At 43.4% G+C, this 24,734-nt stretch overlaps 1 protein-coding gene and 1 long non-coding RNA gene across 2 annotated transcripts in view; one reads left to right on the forward strand and one right to left on the reverse strand.

Annotated features, from left to right (window-relative positions):
* Positions 1-1,830: 1,830 nt before the first annotated feature.
* Positions 1,831-24,734, reverse strand: part of FAM83F (family with sequence similarity 83 member F) — a 450,556-nt gene continuing 427,652 nt past the window's right edge. The window contains exon 5 of the mRNA XM_077452447.1: positions 1,831-1,964. Within this exon, the coding sequence (XP_077308573.1) occupies positions 1,900-1,964 (65 nt within the window). The 3' untranslated portion in view covers positions 1,831-1,899. The remainder of the gene's footprint in view (positions 1,965-24,734) is intronic.
* LOC143927936 (uncharacterized) lies at positions 9,294-20,042 on the forward strand. Its single transcript, XR_013262348.1, has 2 exons — positions 9,294-10,550; positions 19,713-20,042. It is a non-coding gene; the product is annotated as an uncharacterized LOC143927936 (long non-coding RNA).

Genomic DNA, 24,734 nt, shown 5'->3' on the forward strand with positions numbered 1-24,734 from the left:
ATAGCGACACAGGGGCTCACACTGTGGAGGCGTATTAACCCCTTAAGGGGAGAGGGAGCTGGTGAGTGCGGATTATTGTCTTTTCACATGAAAAATCGCACCGGTCCCAATCCAGGAATCCATTAAAAATCAAAGCACACAGTCACCTTTTCTAGAGAAGAACTTTTATTGAAGCTGTACTGTCTTTTTGTCCTTTTGCCGGTGGACATTTAAAAACTGCACGTTATAACTTAGCGACTTTATAATCGCACAAGGACAGATAATTTACATACCATGGCATTTTAAGCAGCACCTAGCACTTTTTTGCAGTGGCTTTTGTCACTATTGTCAATAAGGCACCTTTTTGCATGTTTAGCACTTTAGCATTTTTGCACTTTTGGTAGATCACAATAAGTGAATTTAATGTTTTATGTGTAGTAGGTTTTTTTCACAATTTTTTCTATACATATGGCTAGGGATTTACACATATATTATACCCACTTGATGTTTCTTATATAATATTATGTTTTTTTCATTTTCATTTTTCATGTTTGTATATTATTTTATGTGAGACACCTTATGAGATATTGTCCCGTAGGCACTTTTCAGTTACACCTTTATATATTCTTAAACAAAGTATAAATTAATAGCAGGTGAGCCTACATTATGTACAACTAATAGTAGGTGAGCGCCGTGACTACCACTTTGGGCACATATTCACATTTATGTTTTTGGTTGTAACATAACAAAATATGGAAAATGTCAAGGGGTATAAATACTTTTTCAAGGCACTGTATCTGCCATCTGTCTCTGAGTTTGTGGTATGGCGGCTGGAGGCCTACTCAAGTTGGACGCAGGTACTTTCTTCTTTGATGCTGACCAGGAACTTGAGGCTCCAGTTTAACTGTGATTAACGTGTTATTTATACAGTTTGATAATAAAAGACTGTTATGGCCATTTAATTCCAGCTTGTGAAAATGAATACCCTAGTCAAGGACTGTTTAGGTTTACATGCTCAGGATACTCTAGCCAGGTACATGAAAAATACAGAAAAATATAACCTGTTTATTTAAGCGGTTGTATACCCGCACATCTAAAGAAAAACAAAACAAAAAACCCTCCAAGGCAAAGGCATAATGAGCTAGTATACACTACACTAGCATACTATCTCATTATGAAATACTTACCTTAGATCAAAGCCCGGTCCACGCCATGGGGGCTGACAACCTGCCCTCTGCGTTTCTTCCGGGTTCACGGCTCTGGCGCTGCGAGTGGCCGGAGCCACACTGATGTCACTCCTGCACAAGCGTGTGAGAGTCTTCCTACAAGCAAGGTCCGGCAGACGGGCATGCAGAGCATATGCGCCGCTGACGTCAGTGGCTGCATGCAAAGGGGATATCTCCTAAACCGTACAGGTTTAGGAGATATTTTACCTAGGAGGTAAGCCTTATTATAGGCTTACCTGTAGGTAAAAATGTCAAATTAGGGTATACAAGCACTTTAAACCTAGTTAAATAACCTAGGCTAGTTATTAAGCAACCTTGACTGGGTAAGACAAGGTATTAGCGTGTCTAAAGCCAAAGCATTTTTTTTATATTTTTTGGGAAGACTGGGGAAGGGTTAGAACCTCTACTGAGATTTTATTTCCATCTGTGTTCTCTGTGGCTTTAACCATTCCCTGCTCTATCAATTTGTTATTAGCTTGCAGATGGGAAAAGGCACATTCTGCTAGTTTTTTTCCCATACAATATGGTGGAAGAACCTGTAAGATTCATATATGTAATAGCCTAATTCTTCTTGATCCCTGAAATTCTGTTTCCTGGTGACAAACAGTGGCACAATGTAAGTTAATTTCCAGTTTAGAACAAATATTGTATTTTCACTAAAGTCCTATACATTATTTTAGGAGCTTCCTTCTTTTTAGGACACACCACACTTGTTTTTTTTAATCTTCTCACTCCCGATAGAAACAGGACTGGTGCTACCTGTTGGAGAGAAATGGAAAAAATTAATAAAAGCTGATCCTTGTAAGCACCCCTGCTAGTATTAAATGGTTTGTCTAATTTCTTTAATTGATGCATTCTACTGGAGAGCTTGATCTTTTAAAAAATGACAGACTTACTGGCTGGATCACTAGATGAAAATACATTGTAAAAAAAAAAGAAAGCCTAAAAAAGACCATCACATCTAAGAAATTGTAAGATGCAATATAATAAATGTTTGTTTTTGGGTTCAATACCACTTTAATCACTGATTCAGAACAAGAACGAAATCTGGAGTTCTGACTTTATAATAACTTCCCTTATTTGCATTTTCCACCTCAATGACCCTACTTCAACCCAGGATGAAGTGCTCAGTAGCAGGGGCGGACTGACAACTGATGGGGCCCCCGGGCAATAGAAGATCATGGGGCCCGCTGCATCCCAAGCCACAGATGCACAGGGGGACATTGGGGGGAGCACACAGGGAGACAATGGGGGGGGGGGAGCGCACAGGGGGACACTGGGGGAGGGAGAGGGCACACAGGGGGACACTGGGTGGGGGAGCATACAGGGAGACCCTGGGAGGGGGGAGGGGGCACAGGGGGACACTGTGGGGGGTGGAGATAACACAGGGGGACACTGTGGGGGGAGGCAAACAGGGGGACACTGTGGGGGGGCACACTGTGGGGGGAGAGCGCACAGGGGCACACTGTGGGGGGAGAGCGCACAGGGGCACACTGTGGGGGGAGAGCGCACAGGGGCACACTGTGGGGGGGGGAGAGCGCACAGGGGCACACTGTGGGGGGGGGGGAGAGCGCACAGGGGCACACTGTGGGGGGGGAGCGCACAGGGGGACACTGTGGGGGGGGGGGTGTGCACAGGGGGACACTGGAGGGGGGCGAACACAAGGAGACACTGGGGGATGGAGAGCACACAGGGGGACACTGTGGGGGTGGAGAGCACACAGGGGGACACTGTGGGGGTGGAGAGCACACAGGGGGACACTGTGGGGGTGGAGAGCACACAGGGGGACACTGTGGGGGTGGAGAGCACACGGGGGGACACTGTGGGGGTGGAGAGCACACGGGGGGACACTGTGGGGGTGGAGAGCACACGGGGGGACACTGTGGGGGTGGAGAGCACACGGGGGGACACTGTGGGGGTGGAGAGCACACGGGGGGACACTGTGGGGGTGGAGAGCACACGGGGGGACACTGTGGGGGTGGAGAGCACACGGGGGGACACTGTGGGGGTGGAGAGCACACAGGGGGACACTGTGGGGGTGGAGAGCACACAGGGGGCCACTGTGGGGGTGGAGAGCACACAGGTGGACACTGTGGGGGTGGAGAGCACACAGGGGGACCCTTTTTTAAACCTTTTTAAGTATAATGTATCCATCTGGCCCCAGACTTTTTCCTGGCGCTGATTCTTTTAAAGCCCGATTGATCTCCTCTACAGTTATTGGTGTTTCTAGGGATATTGCTCTTTCCTCGGGGATCTACTAACTGGTGGTAGTGTAATTTCTGGTTTATCGCCTTCAATTGGGTGTTCCTTGTCCCCTGCACATGGGACATACTGTCTTGTTTTGGATCTATACAAAAATTCAGGTCCCCCGCCATTAACAATTTCCTTTTTTAAATTCCGATCATGTTTGCAGGGCTCCCCCTAAATATATGGTTGGGCCTTTATTAGGACAATAAATATTAGCCAATGTGCATTCCATTCCCAACAGCTTCCCCCTTAAGAAGAGAAATCTTCCCTCCGACTCAGTTAATCTGTCCTCTGGGGAGAACCAAACTCTCCTACCTATTCCAATTGCGACCCCTTTTGCCTTATTTGTCATTGAGTCGCCATAGTACTAAGTTGGGAGCTGATGGGAATACAACCTCACATTAGTTTCATGGGGCAGGTGTGTCTCGTGTAAGAAGACCACCCCGACTCCATGATGCTCGATCTCTTTCAAAATGTTATGCCTTTTTGTTGGCGTGTTCAGCCTTTACATTAGGTCAAAAAATCAACTGTAGTCTTTTACTTGTAGTAGTTACTTTCTGCTTAAAGTCCATTTGCTAACCTCTTGCTTATAGGTATTTCCTATCTGGGGGTCGCACTGTACCAGATGAGAGTGTACATGCAAGTTTTTTACCATTTTTTACCATTTTTTACCATTAACAGGGTTTGCAAGAGCACATTCAGAGTGCAAGTTTTTCAAATTCAACAGAATTTCACCATCAATTACCAGCTCATCAGCAAATTGTGAGAATAATTTATATAGCAAAAAAGAATAGTTCTTACTATTCACAGTCCGTTTGCCTGTTCCCCTATAAACACTTCCATTAGGGGATCGCACTGGGGCAGGCAGAGGGATACATATAACAAATGTTCTCATTTAACCAGGTTTGCAAGGTGTAAGTATATAGATTTCACCTTCAACAGAGTTTCACAGTCTTCTTACCATGACATAAACAGATTTCTTGACAGGTCCATGCAAAAATAATACCACCTGTTCACAGTCCGTTCATCAGTTTACGTGCCTCTCTTATTTAAGGGGGTCGCACTCTCCCCCTGCATGTTCCTTCCAAGTCTCAAGGGGGGGTATAGGAGGGGGTCATCCAGGTGTGTCGCTCTGTGTTCTCTCCTGTGCTCAGGGCTGCTGTCCCTCCTCCAATATCAGGCCGGCTGCTATTCGAGCACCCACTGTCCTGGTGATGTTCTGGGGGTGCAGTGGGCTTTCACCTCTGCCACATGTCCACAGCTGGCTGTAGCTCATCTGCTCAGTCTGGCCCCATGAATATGCTCCTCACCCACCTCAGCAACAGCAGCACACACCCATTCTGTGCTTGAATATACCTGTATTTATGGGTGTATAACACGCACCCTAACTTTGAAAGGGACGTTTCAGGAAAAAAAAACTTTCCACAGACCCCCTGCATGGTACACAGTCTCCCTTTCCCTGCACATCACACAGCCCCCTTTCATTGTAAAGCCTCCCTGCACTCCCAGGAGACCCCCAGTCTCCTGTGACAGCATTGCCAGCATACGCTAAAGTTGAGAAAACATCACTGTCAGCTCCTTCTCATACACCGCTCCTCCTGTGTCACTGTCTTAAATAGAAGCTTCTAAATACCTCAGTTAAAGCGGAGGTCCACCCTAAAGTGGACCTTCCGCTCATCGGAACCCTCCCCCCCCTCCGGTGCCACAATCGGCACCTTTCAGGGGGGAGGGGGGTACAGTTACCTGGATAATCCAGGTAACTGCACCCACTTCCGGGATAGCTCTCTGCGGAAAGGGGCGTAACGTACGCCCCTTTCCGCAAGTGCCCGCCCCTTCCCGCAAGTGCCCCGCTGCCTGCTGGGAAACACACAGATCCCAGAGGCAGCGGGGAGCGTCCTTATTGCGGAGCGCGATTCGCGCATGCGCAGTAGGGAACCGGCAAATGAAGCCGAAAGGCTCCATTTCCTGATTCCCATACCCAAGATGGCGGCGGCAGGACCCGACAGGCGACCTAGAGATCGGCTTCGGGTGCCGACATCGCAGGCACGCTGGACAGGTAAGTGTCACTATTTTAAAAGTCAGCAGCTGCAGTATTTGTAGCTGCTGGCTTTTAAAAAAATAAAAAAACGCGGAGTCCCGGTGGACTCCCGCTTTAATGCTACTCTTTTGCGCTCCTCTCCTCTGGTGTTTCATTGATGGTCACATGACCACTCTCCTCCTCCAATCAAAAGCTACACGCGAGGAGGAGACAGATCGGGTGGAGGAGAGCGGCCAGTGCTAATTGAGGTATTTAGAGGCTTCCATATACATTGAAGGTGACACAGTTGGAGCGGTGTATGAGAAATGACTGGCAGTAATGTTTTCTTAACTTTAAAGTATGCTGGCTGCGCTGTCCCAGGGCCAGGAGAGGTAAAAAAAATATATATATTGGCGTATAACACCCAGGCACAGTTTACCCTCTATTCTCAGGGGAAAAAGTGTGTGTTATACGCAAATACATACAGTAATTCTGCCTAATGGTAATCTATACAAACTAAATCGGGGTCACAACTGGTGTTTCCTCAGAATCGGCGACCCGTCAGATTAGGTAACGGAAGTGACGTTCTGTCAGCTGAATACCTACTGCACATGCGCAGGTTTGCTAATCTGACAGGTCATAAGACGCCTGCGGACATCTTACTACATCTAGCTAAGTCTTGAATATCACAGTAATTTTATCAATAAACTGAGCGTATATAAATAAACATAGTATATTCAGATCGGTCATGCTGTTTTCTTGTTACATTTTCAAAGTGTAAAGTTTTAGCGCTGACCAGTGTGGGGTGTAATAAGATGGTCTCTGCCATCTTCCTACTGCTGGCATCCAGCTTCTATCAAAATGTAACATTAAAAACAGCATCACACATGTCAATATACTATATTTATCACTTTATTGCTAAAAAGACAGTGAAATTCAAGACATAGCTGGGTGTAGTAAGATGTCCGCTGCCGCCTTCTGACTGCAGCTGGTCTGTCAGATTAACAAACCTGTTACGTATGCGCAGTAAGTATTCAGCTGATGGAACATCACTTCCGCTACCTAATCTGATGGGTCACCAATTCTGATGAAACCACAGCCCCTGCCTTTTTATCTCCTCTCCTGGAGCCGCTCTCTATGCATCAGGGGAACTCCCATGCATGATGTCACTCCGCATCACAACGGGCTGGTGCCATATATGGATGCTTCGGGGGATTTCCCCACCAGCGTCCACAGCCATATTTATGGAAGCTGGCACTGAGAGTCTGTTCACTACTGCCTTGATCACTGGGACCGACACTCTACTCATTTACTATACAGACTCAAGGTAAGCCATACCTAGGACCCCTTTCTGTATGCCTGCACCAACTACAGTACTAGATATTTACTGGAGGACTTTTTTGACCTGATTCCACTAGGAACCATCTGAGGCCCACTGTGGGACATTTAATGATGAATATGACCCAATTCTTAGTCATCCTTTTGCCAACCTGAAATGAAGCTGGCTGTTTGTGGCTATGTGAAGTGGGGGGGGGGGGGGTCGCTGTGAGGAGCACGTAGGGCCCTGGCTGTTTGGAGGCACTTTGAGGCACTTTCATTCTGTGGCACAGTGAAATCTGCTCATGCATAATTGATGGCTTATACATATTGCTCATAGGGATGGTATGCTACCTTTAACCACAAGATGTAATTTGCTTGTCTTGTTTTGATGATTGTTATGTTTTGTTATAGAATTCAAGTCCCACAAGTATTTAGGGGTTATTAACTCTCTTTTTTTCCAGAGGCTGAGTTGGGTGCCAGTCCAGGCATGTGGGCGGAACCTGACCATATGGCTGCGATCCTTCCTGAGCCTGGACTGGCTCTGTAACGTCAGCTTCAGAGTATTGTAACTCTCCTGTCTGCCCCCATATTGTAAAGCACTGTGCAAACTGTTGGCGCTATATAAAGCCTGTATCCTGCAATGCATTACCACTCATCATCTCAGTCAGACCTCAGATGCTGGGGCAGGAGGAAAGAAAAGTTATCCTAAGCTCCTCCACTATTCTGATGAGTTATGTGACGTGGCTGAGGGGAAACTAGCAGGACTTTTCTCATTTTGCTAGAAGGTGGGGGATTGCTAGGAAACGGGGAGTTGCTAAAAGAAGGAGGATTTGTGGTTTTTTTTTCTGGGGAGGTGTTGGCTGTGTCTACATAGTTAGTCAGGTTGAAAAAAGACAAAGTCCCTCTAGTTACATCAACAGAAAAAATAAAAATAAATAAAACATAAAACCTCAATTTGACACACTCCTATACCCACCCACAGATGATCCAGAGAAAGCCAATAGTGCATGGTTCAATTAGCTTTTTTGTCTCCATGCAGTACACAAAGGAGGTATAAAAACTTTTAAGGCAAAACTTATCCCAAATCAAACCAGTAATACCGTTGGATGGATAAATATTTTTCTTGCTTGCAACAGGGAGTTTTTGCTTTGTCCACCTGACAAATCAGCTCTTGTAGAAGTCTCTGAATCTAGGGTTGCCACCTTTTCTTCAAGTCAAACCCGAACACTTTGTCGGCGCACAGCAATTTTTTTTTTATAGTATAAACTATACATATATTTTGCTATTGCTTTTTCTAACCATATGACATTAATAACAAGAGTTCCCCTTTCCTTCAGAGTCTACAGAGTTCCCCTTTTACATCTGAACTCGCAGAGTTCCCTTTCACTGTAAGGGTAGAACTCTGCAGACTCTGATGCAAGGGAGAACTCTGGGGACTCTGACATAAAGGATGCTCTGGGAACCCTGATTTAAGGGGGAACACTAAGAACTCTGATGTACGGAGAGGACTTTGATGTAAGAGGGAACACTGTGCCCTTTGGTGTAAAGGGGAACTCTGATGTAAGGGGTGCTCTGAGAACCCTGATTTACCTAAGTGTACTCTCTCAGAGGAAGGAGAGAGAAGGGGGGAGACTTCAATCATAAACAGCTATGGATGGTGAGCTCACTCACCCTTTGGCAGTCAGCACCTCTCCTCCAGATGTATCTGAGGCTGCTGGACTTCTAATTAAGAGAGTAAGAGGTACAGATCAAGCCCTCTCTCCTCTCCTGTCTGTTTATGTGTTTGGGGGGGGGGGGGGGGAGTGTTGGCTTTAGGCAGTGTGAAAGAGGGTGTAACTGGCAGTCTCAGCTTAGATAACTGCAGCCAGTAACCCTGCTGGGAAGCCATGGTCCAGTCTGAATAATGTGTCCGGGTTTCAGGCAGTCTGAAACCTGGACGCATGGTTCCAAACCCAAACTGTCCGGGTGAATCCTGGACAGGTGGCAACCCTATCTGAATCACACAATAAGATTGTTTTTATAAGGTAAAAAACATATCTCTTTTGATTTGTCTGATCAGGACATGTAGCCACAGCTCTTTCACAAGATCTGCACCTCCTGTGTTGCAGATCGCTTTCTACAGCTTCAGGCAGGCACCTGGAAACAGACCACCATGTAGAGATGCCGATTGCTCTCTCCAGAAACCCATTGTGTTTCAAAGTCCTTCTTTATCAGGGAAATGGGAGCCCCTTAACCACACAATATTTATACCATCCATTTCCTTTTAGTAAACCCCTCCCCATGTTACCACACATCAATTAACCCCTAACACTCTTTTTGTAACTCAAAGTTAAAAACCTGTCCCTTTACTGAAATCAGCAAATGACATATGCAAGAAAAATGAATAAAGAGCAAATGTATTATACTGCTCCTAAATTTAAAAATGTATTTAACAAATGTTATAATGAAATAAAACATGAACAGAAAAGGGACTACATAGGGGCTATGATGAGGGGGAGGAGACTCGGGAGGGAGCGTGTCCAAACCTAGACGCACGGGGGGGGATCGGTTCCCCCCATACGGCTGTGATGCAGCCGCAACGCTGGGCCTGATAGCGTCCTTGCTGTAGACTCTCCCCGCTCTCCCTACGCTGCCTATCCTGCAGGGACTTCTCATTGTGCCCCTTACCTCCGCTGTTGCTGTCCCCCCGGAGCTCCGTGCGGGGGCTGGAGACGCCGCCGTGGTGACAGCCGGACGGACCGGAGACGAGCGGAGCCGAGTGCATTGTCCCGGCTGGGGGGATCCCGAGCGGTGTCTCGGGCGACTCCGTTAGCCCTCGGATTCCTGGAGGAGAGGAGTGGTGGCGCCGGGCTCCCTCTGGTGGCGAAAGACGGGATTTGTGGAATTTCGGTTTGCTGACAACAATGTGCTCAGATGGAGATGCTAAAGCCTCATGAGAAGGTGTGAAGCTACTTCTGCAAACAGTAGAAAGATCTTAACAGAGAGAAATACCAGAGAGAGCGTGAAGATGCGGTATGTGGACTATATATTAAGCTATTGAAACACTGGAGAATTATTTTTTTCTTCCTTTTTTGATAAACGGATAAATGGTCACTAGTAGTCTTTCTAAGTGCTTACAAGGAGAATAAATCCAGAAGCTAATACCGTTAACAATGTGTTCTTAAAATCCTGTAGCGATTGAAAGGAAAATAATGTTAACGTAGCAAATAAGAGAGACTCTGAGTGCGAAAAGTGACTTTAAACTGGTGTTTTTCAATAGACATTTTTTGTTCCGTTTGCATCGGACTCTCTCTGCAAGTGATTGTAACAATCTGATTAACCCGAGAACGCTCGTAAAACGAGACTAATGTAATGTAAAGGAGGAGACTGTACATGCGGTATGTGGACTATAGTATAAGTTTTTGAATCATTGGAAAATCCTTTTTTTTGACAGACGGATAAATGGTCGCTAGTAGTCTTTCAATGCAGTAGCTCATATCGCTAACAATTTTCTCTTAAATATCTTGTAGCGATTGAACGGAAAACAGTAAAAGTGCTACTTGCCTTATGTCACTATAGGAAAAGAGAAAGACTGAGTGTGTAAAAGCGACGTTAAATTGGTGTTTTTCAATAGTCTTTTTTGCTACGTTTGCATTGGACTCTCTCTACAAGTGTATGTAAATCTGGTCAATACGAGAAATGCTTGCAAACGAGACTAATGTAATGTAAAGGATGAGATGGTTCGTAAGCTTGGACAAGTCTAATGAATTCCGGTACTAAAGGTGCGGTTTTTGTCAGCCCACTCCTAGTATAAGGACTTTATGTAGTGTCTTCTATAATAAAGGGAAGTATAGAAATATACGCAATCAAACTATAGTAAGGTAAACAGGAAGTTGGAATACACCTTTTTTTTTTTTTTTTTTTTCTCTCTATCGCTATGTAAAAGTGCCTCCGCCTGACAAACGGGGAAAGACTTTGGGATTGAAATTATACGCATAAAATAGAAACCGTAATCATAATTCTAAAAAAAAAAAAAGGGAGAATAAAAATAATAGAGATTACATGGCGATAAAATAGTGACACAACAGTGATATTCTATTTTTGTGACTGAGTAAAGATACTTAGACAATAAAGGGAAAGACATCTAAGACCAGAGCAATCCCCAAATCACCCCGGCGGAGCCTGGTCGCTAGTCCCGGCTCTATGAATAAATTTGTTACTCAAATGGGGGGTTCAGAGAAACAACAACCAGAGAAGCAACAACAAACTAGAAGCTCCCAAGCAGAAAATAAAGATAAAAAGGACAAGGAAAAGAGGGAAAAAGAAAGAAAAAGGCAATAGGCCCAAAACAACTCCCTACAGGTCCAAGAGTGCATCCTGGAGGTTGACACTGATCAATCAGTAGATTTAGGCTATGAATAGAAGATATACAGTCACATTCGACGCAGCATGAAAATCCTTTATCATTGCCCACAAAAAAAGAAATCATTTCTATGTTTGCAGCATTAGAAAATTCCATGAAAAGGGAAATGGACAGAGTACATAAGAATCTTGCTCATGTATTGGAAAGAGTAGAAGAAATGGAAAAAAAAGCGGAAAAAGAGGCAAACAAAATAAAGAAATTAGAAGCTGAAGTAATCTCCTTAAAAAAAAGTCCAACAAGAGCAAGCATATAAAGTAGAGGACCAAGAAAATAGGGATAGAAGGAAAAATATAAGAATACGAGGTGTCCCGGATACTTTGCAACAAGAAGCTTTAACAGAAATAATAAAAAAAGATATGTAACCCTCTGATGAATAAAGATACAGCAAATCCAATAAATATCGAAAGGGTTCATCGTATAAGGAAACCCAAAGAATTGTCACAGGACACCCCTCGGGACATCATAGTGCGTTTTCAACAGGAAGAAGATAAAAATCAAATATGGAAAAATATATGAGTAAAAGCACCAATCGTTTATGAAGGACAAGACATACAGATATTCCAGGATCTATCCCCAGATACCTTGAGGAGAAGAAGAGCTCTAAAACCGCTACTAGCAGTGTTGATTGAGAATGGGGTGCAGTATAATTGGGGGTTTCCTGCATGCCTAATAGGCAGAAAGAACAGACGGACTGAGAGACTGAGACACATTGAAGACATAACAGAATTTTGTAAAAAACGTGATATTCCAGTCCCAAGGATTGGAGCGTAGGTTGGGGGTGGGGGGGGGAGACAGCCAGGGGAAGAGAGGCCCCCCTCCCCGGTAATAGGGGAGGGGGATAAGTAATAGAGGCCGATAGGCTAGACTATGCAATTTTTTTTCCCCGGGGCTGTCTCCCCTCCCATCCCCCCTCTCTCTTTCTCTCCCTCTTCCCTTTTAAAGGGGGGGGGGGAGGATGGGGGTGATGGGGAGGGTCATGGGGGGTCTGAGATCCCCCGGGCACGTCGGGTATTCGTCTTGCAAGTAATAGGCGAGATGGACGGCGACACGGCCAAACAGAACTCCACCCTAGGACATAGGGACATTCGGAACAAGGAGGTTCCGGAGAAGTTGTCCCAGACCAAGGGGTCAAATTTACATCATACGATGGGTCAGGGATGAGGGAGGGGAAGTGGGGAGGGGGGGAAAGTTTGTTGGCCTGTTTACAGTAAGGGTAATAGGAAAGATTTTAGAAGTGCAGGATGGCAGAGCTTAAGATAGTAACATGTAATGTGAGAGGAATGAATTTTCAAAGGAAAAGATTTAATATTTTTAAACAATTGGAGGGGCATCTTGCGGATATCGTTTTTTTTACAGGAGACACATCTAGCCCTGGACTCCAATATTCAGATAGATACAGGAAAATATCCAACCTGGTACTATGCTGATTCCCCGATCAAGGGATCTAGGGGGGTAGCTATTGGCATGGCGAAAGCAATTGGGTGGAAGTTAGAAGAGATGATGGCGGATCCGGAGGGGAGGTTTTTACTGGTAAAGGGTAATATATTAAGGCAAAAATATACATTAATTAATATCTACTGCCCCAATAAGGCCCCAAAAAAATACCTAAATGGGATAAATGAAAATGAACTGAAAATTAGAGAGACATATAAGCAAGGCCACGTGATTATAGCAGGGGATCTGAATTTCATCATGAAGCCAGAAATAGACAGTACATCAGTTATTCCCCCTCAAGAAATTAAACAACATAGAATATAAAAAAAAAAAATTACACACACAACAGCTTGTGGACGCATGGAGAGCATGTAATCCGGTAGAAAAGGACTATACATATTACTCTTCAGTTCACGATACTTATGCAAGACCGGACTACATAATTTTAGATCACGAAACACTAGAAAATTTAGTAAATGTCCAGATTGGTAACATTACAGTATTGGATCATGCCCCAGTGATAGCCAACATTAGGCAGGGGCAAATAGAGCCCAGAAAGGGGACCTGGAGACTTAACGAGGCGCTGATTGAGAATGAGGAAGTTGAGAGTAATATAAAAATAGAGATAGAACAATATTTTAAAATAAATGACACCATAGAAGTCTCTAAAGCTACCTTATGGGAAGCGCATAAAGCCCTAATTCGAGGGAAATTAATTTGTATAGGCTCTGGTAAAAAAAAAGAAAGTGAAGCAAGATACGATGACTTAAAAAAAAGCACTTCACGAGTTAGAACAAAATCATAAGAGACATTTAGACAAAAAGATATATAAGGAGATCATTCAAAAACGTTCACAACTAAACGATTTGATAGAACAAAAACGTGGAAGTGTGTATAAAAATGTAGCTAAAGAAAGATATCTGTGGGCGAGTAAGACGGGGAAACATCTGGCAAGAATAGCATGGGAAAAAAAAGCCTTAAACTATATTGAAAAGATCAAGGATGAACAAGGGGAAGTGAAATTCAGAACGTCAGAGATAGCAGAGGCCTTTAAAACATACTATAAAGCCTTATATTCAATAAGAAGCAATGAGTCAGGGGCACAAAAGGAGAATAGGAAAACTAAAATTCAGGAATATCTAAGTGAAACAGAATTAGCTAAAATAACAGAAGAAATGGCTAAAAGTTTAGAGGAACCAATTAGGCCAGATGAAATATACAAAGCAATAAAAGAAACACTAAACGGGAAAAGCCCAGGCCCGGATGGCTTCACAATCAAGTATTACAAGAAATTTAAACATCAATTGGTCCCTGAACTATGCAAATATTGCAATAGTTTGGGTGAAGAGGAGAGTATGAGGAAAGAGGCCTTACTGGCAAATATAACAGTAATACCAAAACCAGGTAAGGATGAATCCATCTGCTCCAATTACCGGCCAATAGCTTTGCTGAATACCGACACAAAGCTATACGCGAAGGTATTAGCAACAAGAATAAAAAAATCTGATGCCGGAATTAATTACAAGGGACCAGGTAGGATTCATCCCAGGAAGGGAGGGACGAGACAACAGTTTGAGGACTCTGCTTCTTATAGGTAAAGATAGGGAAAATAAACCCCCAATGGTATTGATCTCTATCGATGCCGAAAAGGCATTCGATAGAATAGATTGGTGTTTTATAATAGAATCTCTCCGGAACATAGGTTTAGGTCCAAGGATGCTGAAGTGGATAAATAATCTATATACACAACCAACAGCCAGAGTGGGGGTGAATGGGAGTATGTCGTCCGCGTTCGAAATGCTAAATGGGACAAGGCAGGGTTGCCCACTTTCGCCCCTGCTTTACATGATTGCCCTGGAACCATTTTTGGCAAAGATTCGAAATAACGTAAATATTAGTGAGGTTAAGATGGGGGGAGAAGATCATAAAGTGGCAGCTTACGCGGACGACATACTCCTATATATAACTAAACTGAGACTGTCCTTACCTAGTTTAATAAAAGAAATCAAAGAATACGGTGCTCTCTCAAATTTTAAAATAAACCCTATAAAAACAGTTATATTGAATATAGGCTTGGATAATGAGGAAGAGATGTCATTACAACAAGAATACCCCTTTACATGGGGAAAAAAAAGAACTAACATACTTAGGTATAAAAATAACAAAGACGGTCCAGGACCTATATCAAGCGAATTATATCCCATTAGTTAATGAAATTAAAACAGTGTTAAGGAATATAAGAAAGGGATCAATCTCATGGACTGGCAGAATTAACATCTTGAAAATGTTGGTTTTACCAAAAATTACCTATAAACTCCAAATGCTTCCAATTAACATCCCAAATAGCTTCTTTAAAATAATGAAAACATTTTTTTTTAAATTTATATGGCAAAATAAAAAACCAAGGATAAAGTACAATATATTAATTAGGAAAAAAAATGGAGGGATGGCACTGCCAGATATTTATAGATACTATAGTGCAATCACGCTGGCGAGAATGGTGGAATGGGCAAATGTGGACAATGAAAAGAAGTGGGTAAAAATGGAAGAAGCACTAATAGGCACACAATTAAAAAAAATTATCTGGATCCCCCCAAAATTTAGAATAGGTAGTAATAAAGTTCACGAAATCACGGTAACAACATTAAAAATATGGGATGCACTATACCGGAGAAATAAATGGATATATAACTCTCCACTAATTCCACTAGAGGGCACAAATTTCTTTATTCCAGGAAAGGACACACAATTAGGTAAACAATTGGTAAATATACAATTAAAAGATATCACTTTAGGCGGTGCCTTGATGTTAAAACAAGATATAATTAAGAAACACTGTTGGCAAAATTTACAGGAGTGGGAGTATTTACAGATTCAACATTTTGTTATTTCAATTCCAAAACCCATAAGAGATGAGAACACATTAACACCCATAGAAAAGTTATGCAATTCTAAAGTAAAAGTAAAGCACTGTATGTCAAGAGTATATGAATTCCTGGAGGAAATCGAGGCACAAGATGCTATACCAGCCATAGAAAAATGGGAATTGGATATGGGTATTAAAATAGATGAGAGGCAGATGATGGAGACAGTATATAGGCAGGTGTCAGATTCAACATCTAGGCTGGTTAATTGCAAGTGTATGATGAGATGGCATTTGACTCCTGATAGACTGCATAGAATAGATCCCTCTAGATCTATGTACTGTTGGAGGGAGTGTAAATCACCCGGAACAACATTCCACATATGGTGGGATTGTCCTGAGATAAAGTTATACTGGCAGAAGATCTTAGCCTATATAGAAATAATAACAGGGGAAAAAATACCATGTTGCCCGCGGTGTAGAAGAAAAAAGCAGTAACCCACAAATGAAAATTGGAAAAAACAAAAAAAACAAACATTTTGGTACCTTTTTTGCTTAATGCGGCAAAAGCTCTGATACCTATAAATTGGTTACAAGCAAAAAAACCTTTTATTAGAGAATGGGTACAGAGAATTGAACATATCAATAATATGGAATATTTAATCAAAATGGAGAATAACCAAATGAACAGATATTGGGCAACATGGAAAAAATGGAGATCATTCAAAAGGACTGAAACCTACATCCAGGCACTAGAAGAATAAATAGGGGAGGAAGGGCCAACAAACACTGGGGAGGGTGGGGGGGGGGGGGGGAGTACGGCATAGAGTGGGATAGAGGTGGGGAGGGTAGATAGGAAGTACGATAAAGTAAATAAGCAAGATAAGGGGGCCATGAATAGGATTGTACAGAACATTTGTTTTGTTCTTTTTTTTGCATCTTTTGTTCGGTGGTCTTGTTGATTTGTTTTTTTTCCTTATGCTCCCTGCCTGTTTTAAAATGTAAAAACGAATAAAATTTTAATAAAAAAAAGAAAAAAGGACAATTCTAAAATTATTCTTAGGACCTGACTCGGATCCATAAAATACATTTTAAAATGGGCACAAACTTCAGCATCACAGCATTATAAAAGCAATTAATGTTAAAATCTTTGTTCAGACCCCTTGGAGCCAAAGTGCCTAAACGATGTATATCCACTCCCCCTTCTAACAGGGATATCACATCCCCCCACCCTCCATTTTGGGGCCACGTTTTGAATGGCCAAAAACTTTAGATTTTTGGGGTTGCCATTCTGGCACACTTTAAAGTGTTGTGGAACACCGTGGTAAATTTACCTTTAAGAATATTTCTAATGTGCTGTTCTACTCTCTTTGCTAATGTGCTTTTAGTGCTTCCCACATGTTGTATCCGGCAGCCACATTCAAGTAAAGACATGGGTGCTATCATGGGTGATCCCTCATCTCATATTGCTTCCCCATGGGTTATTTTTTTATACTTGTAATGGCGGCGATCAGTGATTTATAGCGGAACTGCTATATTGCGGTGGACATTATGACAGACACTTTGCATGGAACCAGTGACACTAATACAGTGATCATTGCTAAAAATATGTACTGTCACTGTACTAATGACACTGACTGGAAAGGGGTTAACTGTGTGCTAGCCAGTGTTTGCGTGTTAACTGTGTGCTGCTTTTACTAATGGAAGTAATAAATTCTAGTCCCTGCTTTACAGGAACACAGAAACCATACCTTCCCCCAGTCAGAACTGAGATATTCCTTGTTTACATGAGCATAGTTCAGTTCTCTGTGTTGCCGACGATCGGTGGGTGCTGGAGAAACGGCTCTCCGGCAGCGTTTGTGTGCCCCTTGCAGATGGAAGTCTGAAATCGCATATATATATATATATATATATATATATATATATATATATATATATATATATATATATATATATATATATATATATATATATATATATACATATACATCATCCATCACGCATATGCTACTCTGTAGCAGTAAAACTGTTATGGGGCGGACGGCAAGTGGTTAACAATCATTCCCTTATTTTCACAATAAGGGAGCACGCAGATGGGAGTCTCTTCCTCCTTGTCCTCCTTCTCTCTCTACTAAAGTTTTTCTATCAACCTTCAGTGCCTCCCTATATGCTTTTCTCTATAACTTATATAGTTACATAGTTTTTCTCCAGAACCCTCTGTTTTAAACATTCTGACTGCTGCATAAAAGTCGTTAAGTTTCAACAGTTCCTCCTATATCTTAAAAACTGGTCATTTGGTATTCCCTCAATCCAAGGACGGTGGTGACAACTGTCAACAGGAACAAGTTTCAGTTTCCTTCTGGTAGACAGCAGTCTCCACCCTACCTTCACTGCCTTTGATAAAAAGATCTAAAAATGTAATATGACTTTGGCTATACGTAGTTGTGATTTCTAAGTTCTACTCTGGGTTATCAAGCTGTTTAATAAATTCTTGCAGCGAAGTTTCAGTCCCACCCCATATAAAGATCCAGTCATCAATGTACCTTTTCTAAAAGATAAGGTCAGGGCCAATCTTAGTGTATATGAACAGGTTCTCCCAAGCACCCATAAATAGATTTGCTGGGGCAAACTTGCAACCCATTGCTGACCCACATTTCTGCCTATAGTGTGACCCCTTGAACCAGAATGTGTTGTTCTCGAGAAGTAATTTGATGGCATCCCATAAGAATCAGGCCTTCTCCTGATTAACCACTTAGCAACCAGTCCATAGCCGAATGATGGCTACAGGGCGGTTGCTTAATTCTGGGAGGACGTACTATGACGTCCTCCCAGAATTCCGCTCTCGTGCACCCCCTGTGGCGCACACCTGAGATCTTCCGTGACCCCGGCGCATCACGGATCACGGTGAATGGCCGCTGATCGTGCCCGTTTACCATGCGATCGCTCCGTCAAATGAAGGAGTGATCACATGTAAATAAACCAGCGTGATTTCCAGTTCTTCCCTCCCCTCTCCGTCCAGTGTGAGAGGGGAGAGATTGGTGGCTGCATGTGCAGTGCCCACAGTGCTGCTTAGTAAGAGATCCATCCATCCATCTATGCTCACCCATCCATACTCTGCCATACTCTGCACACCCAGCCATATACTCTGCATACCCATCCAAACTCTGCATACCCATCCATCAATGCTCACCCATCCATACTCAGCATACTCATCCATCCATCCATGCTCACCCATCCATACTCAGCATACTCATCCATCCATCCTCATCCATAATCAGCATACTCATCCTTCCATCCTCAGCAATACTAATACATTGACCCATCCATGCTCAGCCATCCCATCCACCCCCATCCATAATTAGCTGTAGCCAGCCATACTCAGCCGTAGCCAGCCATACCCAGATGGACCCAGCCATACTCAATCATACTCAGCCATACCCAGCCATACTCAATTGTACTCAGCCATACCCATCTGTACAAAGCCATACACTGCCATACCCAGCTGGACCCAGCCATACCTAGCCTTCCTCAGCCAGACTCAGCCATACCCAATCGTGCTCAATCATACCCAGCCATACTCAATTGTGCTCAGTCATACCCAGCCATACTCATTCATGCTCAGCCATCCCCAGCCATACTCATTCATGCTCAGCCATCCCCATTCATGCTCATCCTTGCCACATCCATGCCACTACAGTGCCTCACAAAAGTGTAATAGGTAGTCAAATTAGATTTGAAACTTATGTCCCTAGAACACCTGATGGTGCTCCCTGCATGTTGGTCCTCTGTATGTGGCCACGATGTGGTAAAGTCTCACACATGTGATATTGCCATACTCAGGAGTAGGAGAATCTATTTTGGAGTGTCATTTTTAGTATGTACATGTTATGTGTTAGAAATATTGTGTAAATGGACAACGTTGTGTAAAAAAAAAATGCGTTTTAATTTTCTTTACACATTTTCCAAAAGCTTGTAGAAAAAAATGACATGTTCAAAAGACTCGATATGCCTCATAGATTATACATTGGGTTGTTTTCTTTCCAAAATGGGGTCATATTTGGGGCATTTCCATTGTCCTGGTTCTCCAGGGCCTTCAAAAATGTAAGAGGTAGTCAAGAAATTATATGTGTCATGTATGCTCCTGTCAGGGCTGGCTTAGCCCTTCCTCCTCTGGGCTGGCCGCTCAGCTGTCGGCTAATTGCCAGCTCTCTTCTCTTTCCACAGTTACCAGTTGTTGCCGATGATGCTCGTCTGACCTGCCTATTTAAAGCCTTCCTGCTCACTTTTTCATTTGCCTTCGCGTTGGTCACATCACAGGGAACCATCTCCTGCTGTTTGTTTCAAGACTTACTTGCTGACATCCCACCTGGCTTCTTATACTGCTTGTGGTTGCTCTCCTTGGATCCCTGACTTCTGGCTGATTACCCGATCTGGTTTATGAACTTTGGACTGGCTGACTACCCGATCTGGCTACAGGACTCTGGCTATGCTTGACTACGCTTTATTCTATTTACCTTTTTATTTTTATTAATAAACAAGTGTGATTTGATTGTACTTCTGTTTTAGTCTGTTTCATGGTTTCTGTAAAATATAAAGTGCAGCGCTAAATGTGCATTGACAAAAAAAAATGTGACAAATTATCAAAAAACAAAAAAGGGAAACAATGGAAAAAAATTATGCATATGTAAAAGAGTATGTGAGAAACCCTCTATAACATTAAATGGTCTCCTTTTTTACATACCTTTGTTCCATTTAAGGTATAAGGAAAAAATAATTTCTCCTATTGTGGTTCCCTGTTGCTTTACCCGGAAGCTGTGGAGATTGTGAGGTTATTATTATTGTAAAGACAGGATATTCAAGCCTCTTTCTCGTGCTTCCGGAAGTGATGTCTGTTATCGCTCATACTATTTCAGTCCATGTCCAAATCGAGGCTTGGAGCACACTACTTGTTTCTATTGGTGCTCACCTGCGAGGCCCCGGATGTGATGTTGTTTGTTTTGTTTGGGCGTCTCCGGGAGTATCCATATACACAGCGGAGCTCCTGAGGTGACGTCTCGAGGATTACGGCACCGCCCCCCGAGCAATATTATGTACTGGCGCTATCCCGGAAGTAATATAACCACCAACATTCGATATTTTGCCAGACAGTTAGACTTAAAATTCATTACATTTATTCAATACTCTATAATATCATCATCATTTTGATACTGTGGGTTTTCATAATGGGCTGATAATTAGTTATATAGTGCACAGGCAACAGATTAGTGGGGAAATACAGGTGGAACGCATCACCATTATATGGAATAGAGGCGTGGAATGCACGCCCAGCGGCCATCTTTTACAAACTGGAAGTGAACACCTGTGACACAGAGGGGTGGATTCTGATTGTATTATGGTATGTACCCTATATAAGGCAGTACAGCAGTGGTAGCAGTATACCCCAGATGATGTCCTAGTGGACAAAACGCGTCGGGAAGACTCTACCACTGCCTACTTTTTATTGATATGCTTCTTAATGACTACTTAAATGTAAATTCATTACTTTATTTTTATTTTAAACGGTATTATGCTATTTTGGCTTTATCCTTCCATTACATGCTAATTTTGGTTGATGTCGGAGATGTCTCTTCAAATATTGTAACCACACATGCTCAAGCATTGGAGAAAGGACTACTTCCGTAGTGAGACCCAGTAGATCGGAGATTTCCAAGCCAGTGCCCCAGAACCTGGAGCAATAAGCGATTTGTGACCCCTTGAACATATGTTTAATTGGGTCATTAATGTCTGGTAAGCCTGCATTCTTTATGGTGACGGTATCAGCACAGCGGTGAATTTGTTGGATGCACCTTTTTTTGGAAGTTCCTCAGATTATTCTTAGTTCTTTTTGGGACTTCATTCCATGCACAACGGATTTGTGATATGGACTATATTTAATCACTTCATGGATTATTTTTACAATAAGTCAATGTTTGTATAAATGCTTGGGTGTATTTAACCAGTTCCCGACCGACGCACGCCGATGTACGTCAGCAGAATGGCACGGGCAGGCATATTGGCGTACAGGTACATCCAATCTTCAATGCCGCCCTGCCATCGCGAGCGTGCCGGTCCGGACCCCCGTGAGTCCGGTCGCGGGTCCCGCGGACTCGATCGCCACAGACATACCCGCGATCGTCTCACGGGACGGCTGAATGGAGGAAATGCCGTGTAAACAGCATCTCCCCGTTCTGCCTAGCAACTAGTGACGCTGATCTCTGCTCCATGTGATTGGAGCAGAGATCAGTGTTCACTAAATGAAAGCCCAGCCCCCACACAGTAACACATCCCTAGGAACACTTAACCCCCACACTGCCACCCACTGGTTAACCCCTTCACTGCCAGTGTCATTTACACAGGAATCACTGCATTTATATAGCAGTGATTGCTGTATAACCGACAATGATCCCAAAAATGTGTCAAAAATGTCCGATGTGTCCGCCGCAATGTCGCAGTCACAATAAAAATCACTGATCGCCGCCATTACTAGTAAAAGAAAAAATAATAAAAAATTATTAATAAAAATGCCATAAAACTATCCCTATTTTGTAAACGCTATAACTTTTGCACAAACCAATCAATCGCTTATTGCGATTTTTTTTTTTTTTTTTTTTTTTTTTTTTTTTTACCAAAAATATGTAGAAGAATACGTATCGGCCTAAACTGAGGGAAATTTTTTTTTTTATATATATATTTTTGGGGGATATTTATTATGACAAAAAGTAAAAAATAATGTGTTTTTTTTCAAAATTGTCGCTCTATTTTTGGTTATAGCGCAAAAAATAAAAACCGCAGGGGTGATCAAATACCACCAAAAGAAAGCTCTATTTGTGGGAAAAAAAGGACGTCAATTTTGTTTGGGAGCCACGTCGCAATACCGCGCAATTGTCAGTTAAAGCGACGCAGTGCCAAATCGCAAAAAGTGGTCTGGTCTTTGACCAGCAAAATGGTCCGGTCTGTAAGTGGTTAATGTTATAGAGGGTTTCTCACATACTCTCTTTTACATATACATAATTTTTTTCCATTTTTTCCTTTTTTTGTATATGATGATTTGTCACATTTTTGTCAATGCACATTTAGCGCTGCACTTTATATTTTGCACATTTTTGGCTAAAAATAGCCTTGTTTTAGCGTGTTGGCTGCTGTTTTAACTCATTTGGAATTGCGCAGTGTTACATTGGGTGTATTGAATTCTTTTGTTTCATGGTTTCTGACAGTATGCGAAGGCCATGAATTCAGGAGATACAGTCAAGCCACTTGTTGGTAATATTTTTTCCAGATTGGATGAGCAAGATCACCACATGGATCAGTTTGCCTTGGCGTTACAAACGCTCCTGAATCGCACGGCTCACCTGGAATCCCCCACGGTGGCTGCTCCGGTACAACCTGAGTCGCAGGCAGTCCCTGCTGCTGCGCCAGTCTCTGTGCAGGCACCCGCCTCGAGTATTACCTCTGTAAGAGGTATGTCTGGTTCTGCTCCGCTTCCCCAGCTATTTGGGGGCGATCCAGTTCAATGCAGAGGGTTTCTCAATCAGGTTGAGATATACTTCGAAATGCTGCCCCAGGTGTTTCCCACGGACAGAAGCAAAGTAGGTTTCGTGATATCTTTGCTTTCTGAGAGAGCCTTGGCCTGGGCTAACCCTCTATGGGAGACGCAAAAACCTGTTGTCTTGAGTTACCCTCAGTTTGTGGCCTCCTTTAAAAGGGTTTTGGACGTTTCCGCATGCTCCGCTTCTGTTGCCAAGTGCCTCATGTCCATTAAACAGAGTATGAGAACTGTTGCCGACTACGCCATTGAATTCCGTACTCTGGCAGCAGAGGTTGCTTGGAACAATGAGGCCCTCGTGGCTGCTTTTTCTCATGGTTCTCGATTCCATCAAGGATGAGATAGCAGCCCGAGACATACCCATTGTGCTGGAGAGCTTGATCTCGTTTGCCATACTCTGACTCCAGACTCAGAGAGAGACTTTCTCTTACGGAGCGCTTGCGGAAGCCTCCTGTACGTTTGCCTCTGAGCTTTGTAGTCCCACCCATGGCTCCCCCACCTCCCATGCCTCCTGGTACCGAGTTGGTCAGTGAAGAAGAACCCATGCACCTGGGCTTCACACGTATCTCTGCGGATGGGAGAGCCTTTAGGAGGAGGGAGAGATTGTGCCTTTATTGTGGCCAGGCAGGTCACTTTTTGAAGTCTTGTCCTACCTGTCCAGGGAACGCCCGAACCTTGAGGTCCTGTCATGGACAGACCTTAGGTGGCGTTGTTTTGTCCCCAGTTATCCAGAAAGATAAGTCCCTGGTTTTGGTCACCCTTTCTTGGGCTGAGTCATCCATCGAGATACAGGCTCTAATCAACTCTGGTGCTGCAGGCTTGTTCATTGATGCTGCATTTGTTTTGCAGCACTCGATTTCGCTGCAGCTGAGTGACACTCCACTTGCCATTGAGGCTCTTGACGGGAGACCTTTATAGCTTGCCCATGTGACTCATGAGATGGTTCCGTTGTCCATGGCCGTAGGGGCTCTTCACCATGAGATAATCCAATTCCAAGTTATTTCCTCACCCAGATTTCCGCTGGTTATTGGTTATCCTTGGTTACAGAGGCACAACCCCTCTTTTGATTGCCTCCATGCTGAGGTCACCACAGGTCTCCTGGTCACCACAATGCAGTGAGACATGCTTCCTGAAGGTATCCAAGGTCCTGTGCACCGCTTCACTCCCCTCCTTGCCGAAGGTGTACCGTGATTTTAGCGATGTCTTTGATAAAGGTCAAGCTGGTAGTTTGCCTCTACACCGGCCTTATGATTGCGCAATTGACCTTCAACCTGGTGACATACCTCCTCGTGGCTGGGTTTATCTTTTGTCGGTCTTGGAGGATAAGGCCATGGAGGAGTATGTTGCTGATGCACTTTCTCGAGGTTTCATCCGCAAGTCCTCATCTCCTGCTGGTGCTGGTTTCTTCTTTGTGAAAAAGAAGAGCGGTGAACTGAGACCTTGTATAGATTATAGGGCAGTGATGGTGAACCTTTTTGAGTCTGAGTGCCCAAACTGAAATAAATAAGTTGGTTTTGTGTTGTAAAGTGCCAACACGGCAATTCGCACGAGAGGGGTGCTGAGCAAAAGAGAGGGGGTGTGTGAGAGAGATGGGGGTGTGTGTAAGAGAGAGGGGGGTTGTGAGATAGGGGTTTGTGAGATAGAGAGAGATAGGGGGCTGTGAG

This window comes from Lithobates pipiens, unplaced genomic scaffold (assembly GCF_037356315.1).
Source record: "Lithobates pipiens isolate NorthernLeopardFrog02 unplaced genomic scaffold, aLitPip1_a1.2 Scaffold_23, whole genome shotgun sequence".
Taxonomy (NCBI): domain Eukaryota; kingdom Metazoa; phylum Chordata; class Amphibia; order Anura; family Ranidae; genus Lithobates; species Lithobates pipiens.